Below are 16,611 nucleotides of genomic sequence, written 5' to 3'. Positions count from 1 at the left end.
CAGATGCTGGCAAGGATGTGGAGAAAGAGGAACACTCCTCCATTGTTGGTGGGATTGCAAGCTTGTACAACCACTCTGGAAATCAGTCTGGCCGTTCCTCAGAAAATTGGACATAGTACTACCTGAGGACACAGCAATACCTCTCCTGGGCATACACCCAGAAGAACCTCCAACATGTAATAAGGATGCATGCTCCACTATGTTCATAGCAGCCTTATTTATAATAGCCAGAAGCTGAAAAGAGCCCAGATGTCCCTCAACAGAGGAATGGATACAGAAAATGTGTTACATTTACACAATGGAGTACTACTCAGCTATAAAAATCAATGAATTTATGAAATTCTTAGACAAATGGATAGATCTGGAGGATATCCTAAGTGAGGTAACCCTATCACAAAAGAACACAAAAGATATGTACCCACTGATAAGTGGATATTATCCCAGAAGCTCAGAATACCCAAGATAAAATTTGCAAAACACATGAAACTCAAGAAAGAAGACTTTGATCCTTCTTAGAAGCAGGAATAAAATACCCATGGAAGGAGTTACAGAAACTAAGTTCGGAGCAGAGACTGAAGGAATAACCATCCAGAGACTGTCCCACATGGGGGTCCAGCTCATAAACAACCACCAAACCCAGACACTATTGCAGATGCCAACAAGATTTTTGCTGACAGGAGCCTGATATAGCTGTCTGCTGAGAGGCTCTGCCAGTGCCTGGCAAATACAGAATTGGATGCTCACAGTCATCCATTGGGCAGAGCACAGGGTCCCCAAGGAAGGAGCTAGGGAAAGTACTCAAGGAGCTGAAGGGGTTTGCAGCCCCATAGGAGGAACAACAATATGAACTAATCAGTACCCCCAGAACTCCTTGGAACTAAACCACCAATCAAAGAAAACACATGGTGGGACTTGTGGTTCTAGCAGTATATGTAGCAGAGGATGGCCTAGTCCGTCATCAATGGGAAGAGAGGCCCTTGTTCCTGTGAAGGTTATACGCCCCAGTGTAGGGGAATGCCAGGACCAGGAAGTGGGAGTGGGTGGGTTGGTGAGCAGGGAGAGTGGGGAGAGGATATGGGGTTTTCAGAAGGGAAATTAGGAAAGGGGATAACATTTGAAATGTGAATAAAGAAAATATCTAATAAAAAATACTGTGTCTGTTAGCTAAATAATAGTAGTAGGTTCTTTCTAAAGGTCTATATCATATCCAACTACAAGTTCGTGGCTACAATAATGACGTTAGGTATGGGTCATCTTGTGCAGTTACCAATAAATTTAATCAGAAACTGGTTAGTCTCCTCGATGGCAGTCATTCCACTATTGCACCAATGGCATTTTTACCAGGAATGTCTCTGTTCTAACTCACGGGGCTCATAGCTAGGTGAGAGTGATGGTTGCTTTTCTCTTGTGGTATGGATAGTGGTAGGGTGCATAGCATCTTCCAATACTGAGAGCTAGTTAATAGGGATGAGGCTTCCAGGTCGGTACCATCTTAACGTCTCCATAATCTGACTTACGTATGTGATGACTTCAGCAATAGGCTCTGACTTTCAAGGTCTCAAGGTAAGCAAAGCTTACCAGCTTACAACTGCAATAATAGGTAGCTTATTTCTAATGTTGGACTTGCAGTATATATTACAGGCAATGTTTTCCTCTTCTAAGTGTGTGTGTGTGTGTGTTTATATTTTAGAAAATTTCTACAGTAGTATTTTTTTCCTATGGTATTTTTAGGAGGGCTTTAGAGTGTTTGCTTCAGCAACACATATACTAAAATTGGAACAATACACAGTTAGCATAGCCCCTGCACACAGATGACATGCAAACTCATGAAGCATTCCATATTTTTTAATGCTAGCCCAGATTACTATATACAGCAAAACTCTCAATTACTACAGAGGGAGAAACCAAAATATTCAATGACAAAACCAAATTTAAACAATATCTTTTTACCAATCCAGCCCTAAAGAGGAAAATAAAAGGAAAACTCCAACACAAGAAAGGAAACTACACCCAAGAAAAAGCAAGAAAGTAATCTTCTCACAGCAAACCCAGAGAACCACATAAATGTGATTCTACCTCTAACAACAAAAATAACAAGGAACAACAATCATTGGTCCTTAATATCTGTCAATATCACTGGACTCACTGTCAGTAGGACAAAATGGCAACCCAGAGACTGGGAGAAGATCTTTACCAACTGTACATCTGACAATGGACTAACAATCCAAAATATACAAACAACTTAGTAAGTTAGACTCCAGAGAACCAAATAACCCTACTTAAAAGTGGTGTGCAGAGCTAAACAGAGATTTCTAAACTGAGAAATCTCAAATAGATAAGAAGCGCTTAAAGAAATGTTCAACATCTTTAGTCATCAGGGAAATGCAAATCAAAACAACCCTGATATTATACCTCACACCAGTCAGAATAGCTAAAATCAAAAACTCAGGTGACAGCAGATGCTGGCAAGGATGTGGAGAAAGATGAAGACTCCTCCATTGCTGGTGGGATTGCAAGCTGGTACAACCACTCTGGAAATCAAACTGGTGATTCTTCAGAAAAATGGACATAGTTCTACCTGAGAACCAAGCTATACCACTCCTGGGTATATATCCAAAAGATGCTCCAACACATAACAAGGACACATGCTCCACTATGTTCATAGCAGCCTTATTTATAATATCCAGAAGCTAGAAAGAGCCCAGATGTCCTTTAACAGAGGAATAGATACAGAAAATGTGGTACATTTACACAATGTAGTACTACTCAGCTAAAACAATGAATTCATGAAATTCTTAGAAGAATGGACGGAACTAGAAAATATAATCCTGAGTGAGGTAACTCAGTCACAAAAGAACACACATGGTATGCACTCACTGATAAGTGGATATTAATCAGAGCATGAAATACCCACAATACAACTCATGGACCACATGAAGCTCAGGAAAAAGGATGACCAAAGTGTGGGTGCTTTGCTCCTTCTTAGAAGGGGTAACAAAATGCTCAGGGGACCAAATACAGAGACAAAGTGTGGAGCAGAGACTGAAGGAAAGACCATCCAGAGACTGCCCCACCTGGGTACCCATCCCACATACAGTCACCAAATTCAGACAATATTGTGGCTGTCGAGAAGTGCATGCTGACTGGAGCCTGATATAGCTGTCTACTGAGAGGCTCTGCCAGAGCCTGACAAACACAGAGGGGGATGCTCACAGCCAAACATGGGACTGGGGATGGAGTCCCCAATGGAGTAGTTAGAGAAAGGACTGAAACAGCTGAAGGGGTTTGCAACCCCATAGGAAGAACAACAATACCAACCAATCAGACGCCCCAGAGCTCCCAGGGACTAAACCACCAACCAAGGAGTACACATTGAGGGACCCATGGCTCCAGCCACATATGATGGTCTTGTTGGGCATCAATGGGAGAAGAGGCCCTTGGTTCTGTAAAGGCTCGATGTCCCAGGCAATTTAAGGGCAGGGAGGCGGTAGAGGGTGGGTGGGTGGGGAACATCCTCATAGAAGCAGGGGAGAAGGAGAGAATAAGAAGTTTCGGGGTGGGGGGGACTGGGAAAGGGGATAACATTTGAATGTCAATAAAGAAAATATCCAATAAAAAAAATAAGGGAAAAAGGAAAAAAGAGAGAAATAAGGTTAAAAAGGAAAAAGAGGACTTTAAGCTAGAAGGGAAGGTGGCCTTGGAGAAGAAAGAAGTGTGTGGAACCTATACTTAGGATGCACTGTATACATTCATGAAATTCTCAAAGTATAAAAATAGTTTAACAACAACACAAAGGTGCCTGACAGCCACAGCCTTCTGGTGAACTCCCCTCCAGTGCTGACCTATCCCACCAGAAAAGTCACTGTGTTGACCAGAGCCACATCTGGACTTGAGGCTTCTCCTGTGGTAAGGACCACCAATATCTTCTCACCAGAGTGAGTAGATTGCCTTTTAGATGAGGCTTTTCTTCCCCTCTCCCTGTTTAGAAGCCTCCCGGCTGGAACCAGGCTCAGCTTGGCTTCCTTCTTTCTCTTCCTTCTCTTCTCCCTCTGTTCTCTGCTTTTCAGATGGATGTTCTCTTCTTCTGAAGGCTCTCTCTCTCTCTCTCTCTCTCTCTCTCTCTCTCTCTCTCTCTCTCTCTAGGTTTTCCTCATTTTCTTGAGTCCACTTTTTTTTTCTGATACCTTCCCATTCCAAATCACACTGACAGTTTTTAGTCCTCCCTCTTATCTGGAATTCAGTAGGCAGTATTCTTCCACTTTGAACAATGAAATCCATTTTGGACTTCTAGTAACCTGAACAAAGCAGATATGCTGGATTTGTTACGTTTATTTTTTTAGCCTGTTCTCGCACCTTGGGACAAATTAATTAACACACAGCTCATGAGTATTCTATTTCCTGTGTCCAGCCTTAGCAAAGGATAGATAACTAATGGAGCTCACATCTGGATGAAGTGGGTCTTGGTCTGAATACAAAATGTCAGCAGCAAAAGGTTGCAGTGCCTCCTGCCTGAAAACCTGTCACTAGCCTATTTTTATGACAGGTGGCCCAAGAACCCAAGAGATCATAATTTGGATTCTCAAATCATTGCCTCTAGATGCCTGTGAACCCACAGCAGGATGGGTGTGGCTGCTGCCTTCTTCTGTTTCTTACTCATAAAAGTTCTGCATGGATTCACAGAGGCCACAAAGAAAACTGTTATCATAGCCTACATAGCATTCATTAAAAAAAAAAAAAGGATCAATAACTGCAGGGTTTATCATCATGGCCTCAACCATGTTTGTAAAATCAGATATTGACACTCAGCTCCGGACCAGCTTAGGCAGAGGAAGGAAATGGACATTCATTCACTGTCCATGTCTATTTCTTAATTCTGGAAAGAGAAATAAACATGAGCACATTTATGGTCATAAATATGCCTGGTAAATACTGGGTAAGCAGTGCCAGATTAAATGTCACTTGGAATTGAAACACTACTTGTGTGGGCTGGAGGGCGTGTATTGGAACTGGTTGGTTCTGTCTATTTTCTGTTGTAGCTCCTTGTCCTTTGTCAGCCTTCTCCTGTGCTCCATGTCCTTGTTTGCTTTGTCTGATTCCATTCTAGAAAATAAGCTGAACGAGACCAAAATAGCCTCACCTTACATTGTTTCCTTCTGTGAGTTGGCATCCTAGTTTCATTTCCATTGCTGTGATAAAACATTATAACAAAACAACATAGGGGTAAAAGTTTTATTTGGCTTCTATTTCTAGGTTACAGGCCATTATTGCAGGAAAATCAAGGTGGCAGTAAGTTAGACATCTGGTTATGTCACATCCACAGTCAAGGGCTGAGAGAAGTGAATTAACTGCTTAGTACCCAGGTAGCTTCTTATACTCAAGGAGTCCAGAAAGTGATACCACCCACCTTCTAGCTGTATCTTCAGACATTTATTAAGGCAATCAAGACAATCACCCACAGATTTTTCATCCAGATTTTCCACCAGGATAACCCAATGAAGACAATTTCTCATTAATACTGTCTTCGCTAGTGACTCTATATTGTTCCAAACTGACTATCAGGGTCTCATAAGGTTGCCCATTTTGGCCTTGAACTCATGATTTTCTGCCTCGGTCTCCCCAGTGCTTGGATTACAGGCATGTGTGACCACATCAGGCTTACTGTCTGTGGTTTTAAAGTCCTTGCAATGTCAGTGGTTGTTAGTACTGTATTGTACTTGGACTTTCTGTATGTACAAGTGGGATGTATTTAGCTTTCTATCATGTTATTGCCTATAGGTTATGAGCTGTAGTTTTGCATCTCACTATGATGAATTAAGAGAACTTTTGGGGACTGGAGAGATGGCTCAGTGGTTAAGAGCACCAACTGCTCTTCCAGAGGTCCTGAGTTCAATTCCCAACAACCACATGGTAGCTCATAGTCATCCATAATGGGACCAATATGCCCTCTTCTGGTGTGTCTGAAGACAGCTACAGTGTTCTCTCTCTCTCTCTCTCTCTCTCTCTCTCTCTCTCTCTCTCTCTCTCTCTCTCTATTGGGTTATTTGTCATCACATTGTGATTGCATAGCACTGTTCCTCACTGTCTTTAAATATTATCTGCCACCTGTGACCTATATTCAAGCTTCCGTCTCCCAGTATGTGGACTTTAGGTAACATTATAAAATATCTGAATAAGCAAAGACATAATGGTCAGAGAGATGGTTTTCTCTCATTTTGGTCCAGGTTCTCTTTGGGTCTAAATTGTGCTTTATATTTTAGGTTCCTGCATTTCCCTTCCTCAATGTTTTTCTCTTCTTAGATAAGTAACAGCAGTCTAATCATGGAGCATAGGTTTCATTTAGGACATACCAATCACATGACCATTGTTTGTGGTAAAGAGAATGGAAGCCTCTTTATATCATCAATGGGCAAATTCATTTTAAGCTGAATACTATACAAAACTCATCGAGTTGGGCAAGAGGATACTCAGTGGTGTAGCTTATGTTCTAGGATATGTTAGGCCCTTGATCCAACCACCAACACCATGAATAAAGCTACATTTTGAAAATTTGTACAAATTAAAATACTCAGTAATGTAAATTCCTAGGAACTCTTAAACTTCTTTGCTTTATGTATGTTTCAGGTTTAGATTCAGTGGTCGTATCCTGGGCCTAGCTCTGATCCATCAGTACCTCCTGGATGCTTTCTTCACAAGACCCTTCTATAAGGGACTCCTGAAGCTGTAAGTGATTGTAGGATGGTTCCATGTAGCCTAGCCACAGGATGATAGTGCTGCCCTTCTTCATGTCTCTGGCCTTTTCTGCCAATTTTATTTCAACCATTCCTATTAAGTTTAAATATATGTATCTTGCATACATTTTAGTGCAATAGAAAGGCATTTGTAGGTATAAGAAATTAACAAACGGGCGTAGTGGCGCACGTGTTTAATTCCAGCACTCGGAAGGCAGAGGCAGGCGGATTTCTGAGTTTGAGGCCAGCCTGATCTACAGAGTGAGTTCCAGGACAGCCAGGGCTACACAGAGAAACCCTGTCTCGAAAAAAAAGAAAAAAGAAATTAGCAAAACCAAATGGACATTAATTCATTTATGTAGAAATCATAACATTGGAAACATTGTATTAAGCAGTTGAGTAGAATTGGTTTGTTTTTTAGGTACCTGTGAGTCAATAATTATTTCATGTTTATTATTGAAATTTTAGCAGTTTCTTTTCAAAAGGAAACTATTAAATAAATTAAAAGTATTCAATTACTGTTTCCTCAATACATTCAAAAGTCTCAAGTAATTGTGAAACCGATGATGCTTTATTGAGAAGCCAAACAATCATGTTTGGAATGGAGTATGGAAACCATATTTGTTTACTCAACTTTTCTTGCTGCCTTTGAATTCTCCCAGGCCATGTGATCTGAGTGACCTAGAATATTTGGATGAGGAGTTCCACCAGAGTTTACAGTGGATGAAGGACAACAACATCACAGATATTCTAGATCTCACTTTCACTGTTAATGAAGAAGTTTTTGGACAGGTTTGTATGGTGTGAACTTGGAAAAGACATTTTGTTGTTCACCGTGGTAAATGCATAGTATAAATCTTGACCATCTTAGAAAATTTAAAGTATACACTTCAGTATTGTTAAATGTATTCATGTCATTTGGCATCCAATCTCTAGAATTTTTCTTCTTTCAAAACTGAAATTCTACCAATTAAAAAACATCCTTAACTCCTCCCAAACCCTAACTCCTAGAAAATGCCATACACTTTCTATTTTTATGATTTTGAGCCTAGATCTTTCAAATAACTGTTTCTTTCCCCTTGTGGTTATTGTGAATAACGTTGCTAACAAGAGTGGATTGGTTGGGCCCTACTGCTAGTTCTTGGATTACATATGTATTACATGTATATTATCTCAAGTATAGGATGGCTGAATCATATGTTAATAGAATTTTATTTTTAAATTAGAAACAAAACTCTCACTGGTTCAAACCAAGGTCCTCTGTATGAGCAGCCAGTACTCTAACTGCTGAGCCATCTCTCCAGCCCCAGGATTTCTTTTTTAATAGCCCAGCCAGGGTATCTTCCTTATGTCTGTCACTGTGACATGGTTCTACCCTATGCAGGAGTTTTGAAAATCAAACGTAATCATGAATCAGAAAATATTTAAGGTAGACCATAAGATACAAGGTATTTCTGTATCTTCGAAACTACATAATAGTTCTTTCATTACATCCACTTAGTACTCCAGTATGCGTAGATCTTGACACTAAACCCAAAAATTTCCCATGTGTTTTCTATAACAATGTATTAATGTAGTATTAAATCTGTTGGTCAAACAGGTATGAAACCCTCCATATCTGTTAATGATATCTAAATTGGTATAAATTTTCTTAGATATATTTTCCAGAGAAAAAGAAAATAAAGAATATATGTAGCATATAATATATATATATGCTTAGAAAAACACATGAAATATATTTTCATATTCTCGAGTACACAAAAAGATAGCTCACAGATCCTAGATTCTGGCTGATGAGTTTGTCTTTAAAAACATGAGTTCCTGTTTGAGTGAAGATTCTCTGTGCTTTGCATCATAGCCACATTCACAGCCAGCTTAGAAAAACAAATCTTTCTACCCAAGTCTACTGTACTTCTTTTTAGGTATACAATAAGAATTTGCCACACAACAGCTGCAACTTGTTGCCTTAATTGAGATACATAAAGTCATCAAGTATCTGACTATAGTGTTGGGATATTTGGCTCCTTCCACCTTAAGGAACAACCCAGGTTATTTCTCACTTGTTTCCATTATACCCTTTGAGTTAAAGAAATGCGTTTCTAGAACTGGAGAGGTGGCTCAGAGCTTAAGAGCACTGGCTGCTCTTTCAGAGGTCCTGGGTTCAATACCCAGTAACCACGTGGTGGCTCACAAACATCAATAATGAGGTCTAGTGCCCTCTTCTGGTGCCCAGGCATACAGGCAGGCAGAACATTGTATACGTAATAAATACATAAGCCTTTTTTAAAAGAACAAAAGAAAGAAAGAAAGAAATGTTTCCTTTTTGTACAAAAATAAGTAAATAAATTGTAGCTCTTCTAAGTTGCTTAAGAATTTTCTTCAAACAACAGAAACTTTTTTCAGTAAGTTCCGGGAAGTAAAACTGCCTTTTTTTGTGTGTTGTTGTCAACCTAAATAAAAATGTCTCCTGAATGATAAGCATCATGATCCTCCTGTTTATTTGCAAGGTGACAGAAAGAGAGTTGAAGTCTGGAGGTGCCAACACGCAGGTGACTGAGAAGAACAAGAAGGAATACATAGAGAGGATGGTGAAGTGGCGCGTGGAGCGTGGCGTGGTGCAGCAGACGGAGGCATTGCTCAGGGGTTTCTATGAGGTAAGACCCTGAGTGGACCAGTTTCGCAGGCCATAGCCCCTGGGCTTTGCGGTAGAGCCTGCACCTCTCCTGGAGGCTAAAGAAGGAGCAGAGAGAAAGAAGCAGGAGAAGCAAGGTTTACAGTCTCCTACCCTGAGGGTATGGAACATCAAGCTGGACTGGCCGGATGAAGGACCAGACTTCTCTAGGAATGAGTACCAGTCCAGCACGAAGTTAAAATATTCTCAAATAGATTGTAATTGACGTGGCCCTGTTGTGCCAGGTGACGAGGCATACAGTATTTCTTGTGTAGCTATATGGATATGACATTCCCTCCAGTCCACTTTAACAAGAAAAGCCAAGCAGAAGCACTGAAGGGCCGTAGCCACTCCTCCTGGGTGTCAGGGTTGTTTTTGTTTTGTTTTGTTTTGTTTTGTCTTTTATGGTTTGGGTTTTTTTGGTTTTTTAATTGGATATTTTCTTTATTTACATTTCAAATGTTTTCCCCTTTCCAGGTCTCCCATTCAGAAACCCCCTATTCTATCCCCCTTACCCCTACCTCTATAAGAATGTTCCCCTATCCACCCACCCTCTCCCATCCTCCTGCCCTGGCATTCCCCTACACTGAGGCATCAAACACCCTCAGGCCCAACGGCCTCACCTCCCACTGATGACCAACAAGGCCATCCTCTACCACATATGTGGCCAGTGCCATGGGTTGCTCCATGTGTATACTTTGGTTGGTGGTTCAGTCCCTGGGAGCTCCAAGGTCTGACCTGTTGACACTGTTGTTCCCTCCATGGGGCTGCAAACCCCCATAACTCCTTCAGACCCTTCTCCAACTCCTCCATAGGGAACCCCCGAGCTTAGTCCAATGGTTGGCTGCAAGCTTCCACCTCTGTCTTTGTCAGGCTCTGGCAGAGCCTCTCAGGAGATATCAGGCTTCCATCAGCAAGCACTTCCCGGCATACATAATGACATCTGGATTTGGTGGCTGTATATGTGGAGGGTGGAGCAGTCTCTGGATGGCTTTTCCTTCAGTCTCTGCTCCATACTTTGTCTCCATATTTCCTCCTGTGAGTATTTTGTTCACCCTTCTAAAAAGCACTAAAGCATCCATGTTTTGATCTTCCTTCATCTTAGGCTTCATCTGGTCTGTGAATTGAATCTTGGGTATTCCGAACTTTGGGGCACATCATGTGTGTCCTTTTGTGACTGTGTTACCTCACTCAGGTGATATTTTCTAGTTACATCCATTTCCCTGTGAATTTCACAAAGTCATAGTTTTTAATAGCTGAGTAGTACTCCATTGTGTTAATGTACCACATTTTCTGTATCCATTCCTCTGTTGAGGGGCATCTGGGTTCTTTCCAGCTTCTGGCTATTAGAAATAAGGCTGCTATGAACATAGTGGAGCATGTGTGCTTGTTATATGTTGGAACATCTGCTGGGTATATGCCCAGGAGTGGTATAGCTGGATCCCCAGGTAGTACTATGTCCAATTTTCTGAGGACCTACCAGACTGATTTCCAGAGTGGTTATACCAGCTTGCAATCCCACCAGGAGTGTTCCTCTTTCTCCACATCCTCGCCAGCTTTTAGCCATTCTGACTGATGTGGGGTGGAGTCTTAGGGTTGTTTTGATTTGTATTTCCCTGATAACTAAGGATGTTGAACATTTCTTTAGGTGCTTATTGACCATTTGATACTCCTCAGTTGAGAAGTCTTTAATTCTGTTCCCCATTTTTAAGTAGGGTTATTTGGTTCTCTGGAGTCTAACTTCTTGAGTTCTTTGCATATATTGAATATTAGCCCTCTCTCGGCTGTAGGATTGGTAAAAATCTTTTCCCGATCTGTTGGTTGCCATTTTGTCCTATTGACAGTGTCCTTTGCCTTACACAAACTGTGCAGTTTTATGAGGTTCCACTTGTCAATTCTTGATCTTAGAACATAAGTCACTGATGTTCTGTTCAGAAACTTTTCCCCTGTGCCCATGTATTCAAGAGTTTTGCCCACTTTCTCTTCTACTAGATTAAGTTTATCTAGTTTTATATGAAGGTCCTTAATCCACTTGGACTTGAGCTTTGTACAGGGACTTAAGAATAGATCAACTTGCATTCTTCTACATGCCAACCACCAATTGAACCAGCAGCATTTGTTGAAAATGCTGTCTTTTTTCCACTGGATGGTTTTAGCTCCTTTGTCACAGATCAAGTGACCATAGGTGTGTGGGGTCATTGCTGGGTCTTCAATTCTATTCCATTGATCTACCTGCCTGTCTCAGTACCAATACTATGCACTTTTTTATCACTATTGCTCTGTAGTACAGCATGAGGCCATGGATGGTGATTCCCTCAGAAGTTCTTTTATTGTTAAAAATAGTTTTCGATATCCTGGATTTTTGTTATTTATTCCAGTTGAATTTGAGAGTTGCTCTTTCTAACTCTATGAAGAATTGAATTGGAATTTTGATGGGGATTGCATTGAATCTATAGATTGCTTTCAATAAGATGGCCATTTTTACTATATTAATCCTGCCAATCCATGAGCATAGGATCTTTCCATCTTCTGATGTCTTGTCCAGTTTCTTTCTTCAGAGACTTGAAGTTCTTCTCATACAGATCTTTCATTTGTTTGGTTAGAGTCACATCAAGATACTTTATATTTTTTGTGGCTATTATAAAGGGTGTCATTTCCCTAGTTTATTTCTCAGCCCGTTTATCCTTTGAGTATAGAAAGGCTACTGATTTCTTTGACTTAATTTTATATCCAGCCACTTTGCTGAAGTTGTTTATCAGGTTTAAGAGTTCTATGGTGCAATTCGTGAGGTCACTTAAGTATCATGTGCAAATGATATTTTTACTTCATCCTTTCCAATTTGTATCCCTTTGACCTCCTTTTGTTGTATAATTGCTCTAGATAGAATTTGAAGTACTATACTGAATTAATAAAGAGAAAGTGGGCAGCCTCATCTAGTCCCTGATTTTAGTGGGATTGCTTCAAGTTTCTGTCCATTTAGCTTGATGTTGGCTACTGGTTTACTGTATATTGCTTTTACTATGTTTAGGTATGGGCTTTGAGATCCTGACCTTTCCAAGACTTTTAACATGAAGGTTTGTTGAATTTTGTCAAATGATTTCTCAGCATCTAATGAGATGATCATGTGGTTCTATTTTGTGTTACTGTTTGAAGAGTATTGGTATCAGGTCTTCTTTGAAGGTCTGATAGAACTCTACACTAAATCTATCTGGTCCCAGGGTTTTTTTGGCTGGGAGACTTTTAATTCTTCTATTTCTTTAGAGGTTATGGGACTGTATACATGGTTTATCTGATCCTGTTTTAACTTTGGTATTTGGTATCTATCTAGAAAATTGTCCATGTCTTCCAGATTTTGCAGTTTTGTTGAGTATAGGCTTTTGTACTAGGATCTGATAATTTTTTGAACTTCTTCCATTTCCATTGCAATGTCTCCCTTTTTGTTTCTGATTTTATTAATTTGGATACTGTCTCTGTGCCCTCTGGTTAGTCTGGTTTATCTATTTTGTTTATTTTCTCAAAGAACCAGCTCCTGGTTTTGTTGATTCTTTGTATAGTTCTTTTTTTTTTCTACTTGGTTGATTCCAGCCCTGAGTTTGATTATTTCCTTCCATCTACTCCTCTTGGGTGTATTTGCTTCTTTTTGTTCTAGAGCTTTCAGATGTGTTTTCAAGCTGCTAATGTTTGCTCTCTCCAGGTTCTTTTTGGAGGCACTCAGATCTATGAGTTTTCCTCTTAGCACTGCTTTCATTGTGTCCCACAAGATTTGGCATGATATGCCTTCATTTTCATTAAATTCTAAAAAGTCTTTAATTTTTTTTTATTTCTTCCTTGACCAAGCTATCATTGAGTAGAGCTTCCATGTGTATGTGGGCTTTCTGTTGTTTTTGTTACTACTGAAGTCCAGCCTTGATCCATAGTGATTTGATAGGAGGCATGGGATTATTTCAATCTTCTTATATCTGTTGAGGTCTGCTTTGTGACAGATTATATGGTCAGTTTTGGAGAAGATACCATGAGGTGCTGAGAAGAGGTATTTTCTTTTGATTTAGGATGAAATTTTCTATAAATATCTGTTAAATCCATTTGATCCACAACTTGTTAGTTTCACTGTGTCTCTGTTTAGTTTGTGTTTCCATGATCTGTCCATTGATGAGAGTGGGGTGTTGAAGTCTTCCACTATTATTGTGTGAGGTGCAATGTTTGCTTTGAGCTTTAGTAAGATTTCTTTTATGAATGTGAGAGCCCTTGCATTTGGAGCATAGATGTGCAGAATTCAAAGTTCTTCTTGGAAGATTTTTCCTTTGATGAGTATGAAGTGTCCTTCCCCATCTTTTTTGATGACTTTTGGTTGAAAGTCAATTTTATCCAGTATTAGAATGGCTACTCCAGCTTATTTCTTGGGCCATTTGCTTGGAAAATGGTTTTCTAGCCCTTTATTCTGAAGTAATGTTTTTCTTTGACACTGAGGTGCGTTTCCTGTATGCAGCAAAATTCTGAGTCCTGTTTACGTATCCAGTCTCTTATTCTATGTCTTTTTATTGGGGAATTGAGTCCACTGTTGTGAAGAGATATTATGGAATAGTGATTGTTACATCCTGTTATTTTTATGTTTGTGTGGCTATCTTCTTTGGGGGTTGTTGAAAGATTACTTTCTTGATTTTCCTTGGGTGTAGTTTTCCTTCTTGTGTTGGCATTTTCCATCTATTATCCTTTGTAGATCTGGATTTGTGAAAAGATTTGTTTTGGATTTGTTTTGTCATGGTATATCTTGGTTTCTCCATCTATGGTAATTGAGAGTTTTGCTGGGTATATAGTAGTCTGGGCTGGCAATTGTGTTCTCTTAGGGTATGTATGAGATCTGCCCAGGATCTTCTAGATTTCATAGTCTCTGGTGAGAAGTCTGGTGTAATTCTAATAGGCCTGCCTTGATAAGTTACTTGACCTTTTTCCCTTACTGCTTTTAATATTCTTTCTTTTTCTGTGTGCATTTGGTATTTTGACTATTATGTGACAAGGGGAATTTCTTTTCTGGTCAATCTATTTGGAGTTCTGTAGGCTTCTTGTATGTTTATGGGTATTTCTTTCTTTAGGTTAGGGATATTTTCTTCTATAATTTTGTTGAAAATATTTACTAGCCTTTTAAGTTGGTAATCTTCACTCTCTTCTATACCCATTATCCTTAAGTTTGGTCTTCTCATTGTGTCCTGGATTTCCTGGATGTTTTGGGTTAGGAGCTTTTTGCATTTTGCATTTCTTTGACTATTGTGTCAATGTTTTCTATGGTATCTTCTGCACCTGGAATTCTCTCTTCTATCTCTTGTATTCTGTTGGTAATGCTCACATCTATGACTCCTGGTCTCTTCCTGGGTTTTCTCTCTCTAGGGTTGTCTCTCTTTGTGATTTCTTTATTGTTTCTATTTCCATTTTTAGATCCTGGATGGTTTTGTTCAATTCCTTCACCTGTTTGGTTGTGTTTTNCTGTAATTCTTTAAGGGATTTTTGTGTTTCCTCTTTAAGGTCTTCTATCTGTTTACCTGTGTTCTTCTGCATTTCTTTAAGGGAGTTATTTATGTCCTTCTTAAAGTCCTCTATCATCAGCATGAGATGTGATTTTAAATCAGAGTCTTGCTTTTCTGGTGTGTTGGGGTATCCAGGGCTCGATGTGCTGGGAGAACTGGGTTCTGATGATGCCAAATATCCTTGGTTTCTGTTGCTTATGTTCTTGCCTTGGCCTCTAGCCATCTTGTTATCTCTGGTGTTAGCTGGTCTTGTTGTCTCTGACTGTGGCTTTTCCAGCCTACAAAACTCTGTTTCAGTACTCCTAGGAGACCAGTTCTCTCAGGAGGAATTTGGGTATAAAGAGCTGTGGTACAGGGTCAGCCCTGAAGTGCAGACAGAAAACAAAAGCTGGGCAGTGGTGGCGCATGCCACCACTAATCCCAGAACTTGGGAGGCAGAGGCAGGTGGATTTCTGAGTTTGAGGCCAGCCTATTCTACAGAGTGAGTCCAGGACAGCCAGGGCTATACAGAGAAACCCTGTCTCAAAAAACAAAAAACAAAAACAAAAAACAAACAAAAAAGAAAAAAAGAAAAGAAAAAAGACAGAAAACAGAAGGATCCTGTCCCTAGCTGTTCCTTGGTTCCTGTGTCCTGATGGCTCTGGGTGGGTCCCTCTTGGACCAGGAATTCCAAGAAAAGCGGTGGTCTTACCTGTGCTCACAGATGTGTTGGCTCTCCTGGGAGACCAGCTCTCTCCTGGTGGTATTTGTATATGTAGTGCTGTGGCACAGGATCAGCGCTGGGTACAGATGGAAACCGGAAGACTTCTGTCCCAGGCTGCTTCTTGGTTCCTGTGGCCAGAGGGTTGGGGGAGGTTCCCTATGAGCAGCAGTCATGGTTTTACCTGTGCTCACAGGCATGTCTACTACTACTGGGAGGCTAGCTGTCTCCTGGCGCTATTTGGGTATGGAGCCTATGGCACAGGATCAGCTCTGGGAGCAGACGGAAACCTGGGTGTCAGTTTTGTCACAGATCTCTGTTCTGTCATCATGTTGAGCAGTGATTTTAGAAGGCAGGGCATCTGCTAAACTTCCCAGGCCCAAAAATGATGCTTTTATAGTTCAATTTAGAAATTTAGAAGTTTATTTTCTAATTTATTGTCCACCACTAGTCTAAAACAGGTAGCAGTGGAGACATTCTGTTGACCTGGGCTGGCACATCTGACAGAAGATGTAAAGCCATAGCACAGAGCTGTGACCAATGGGTCCTTCCCAATCCTTAGAGAGGAGAACAAGGAAATGGGGGGAGGGGAAGGAGTAAAGGAAGGTGACTACAAGAAAAAAAAATAATGTCATGGGAAGGACATGCAATGATATTTGGAAACTTAAATGTGACTTCAGAAAATCAAGTCAGGATTGTTTATGAAACTGCTCTCAGGAAAGACCTGAAATGTCTGAAATGGTAAGACATGGGATTTCCCTTCTGTTCCCAGCCCACTAAGGATTGTATTCTAAAATGGATCAAACTACTATTGTGGCTTCTATAGGAAAAAAATCAAATACCAAGCCTCTTGTAAACATCAGGAATTGATTTATCATAATCTTAGAGGCTAGACAGTCCAACAAAAAGACAGTGGCAGATTCAGTGTCTGATAAGGGCCAGCAGCTTCATGGGTACCGGCTTCTTGCCTAAATTCAGTGAGAAATACAAGGA

General features: G+C 40.3%; 1 protein-coding gene and 1 non-coding gene across 9 annotated transcripts in view; both read left to right on the top strand.

Annotated features, from left to right (window-relative positions):
• Nucleotides 1-16,611, top strand: part of Hecw1 (HECT, C2 and WW domain containing E3 ubiquitin protein ligase 1) — a 275,440-nt gene that overhangs the window by 247,384 nt on the left and 11,445 nt on the right. For all 8 annotated transcript variants that reach the window (XM_021180044.1, XM_029468504.1, XM_029468501.1 and 5 more), the window contains 3 exons: nucleotides 6,622-6,720; nucleotides 7,391-7,520; nucleotides 9,236-9,382. In XM_021180044.1, coding sequence (XP_021035703.1) covers nucleotides 6,622-6,720; nucleotides 7,391-7,520; nucleotides 9,236-9,382 — 376 coding nt within the window. The remainder of the gene's footprint in view (nucleotides 1-6,621; nucleotides 6,721-7,390; nucleotides 7,521-9,235; nucleotides 9,383-16,611) is intronic.
• Nucleotides 1,744-1,846, top strand: LOC115029189. The gene has a single exon (XR_003834743.1). It is a non-coding gene; the product is annotated as a U6 spliceosomal RNA (small nuclear RNA).

Source organism: Mus caroli, chromosome 13, assembly GCF_900094665.2.
Source record: "Mus caroli chromosome 13, CAROLI_EIJ_v1.1, whole genome shotgun sequence".
Lineage (NCBI taxonomy): Eukaryota > Metazoa > Chordata > Mammalia > Rodentia > Muridae > Mus > Mus caroli.
This window is presented reverse-complemented; position numbering and strand designations above follow the sequence as displayed.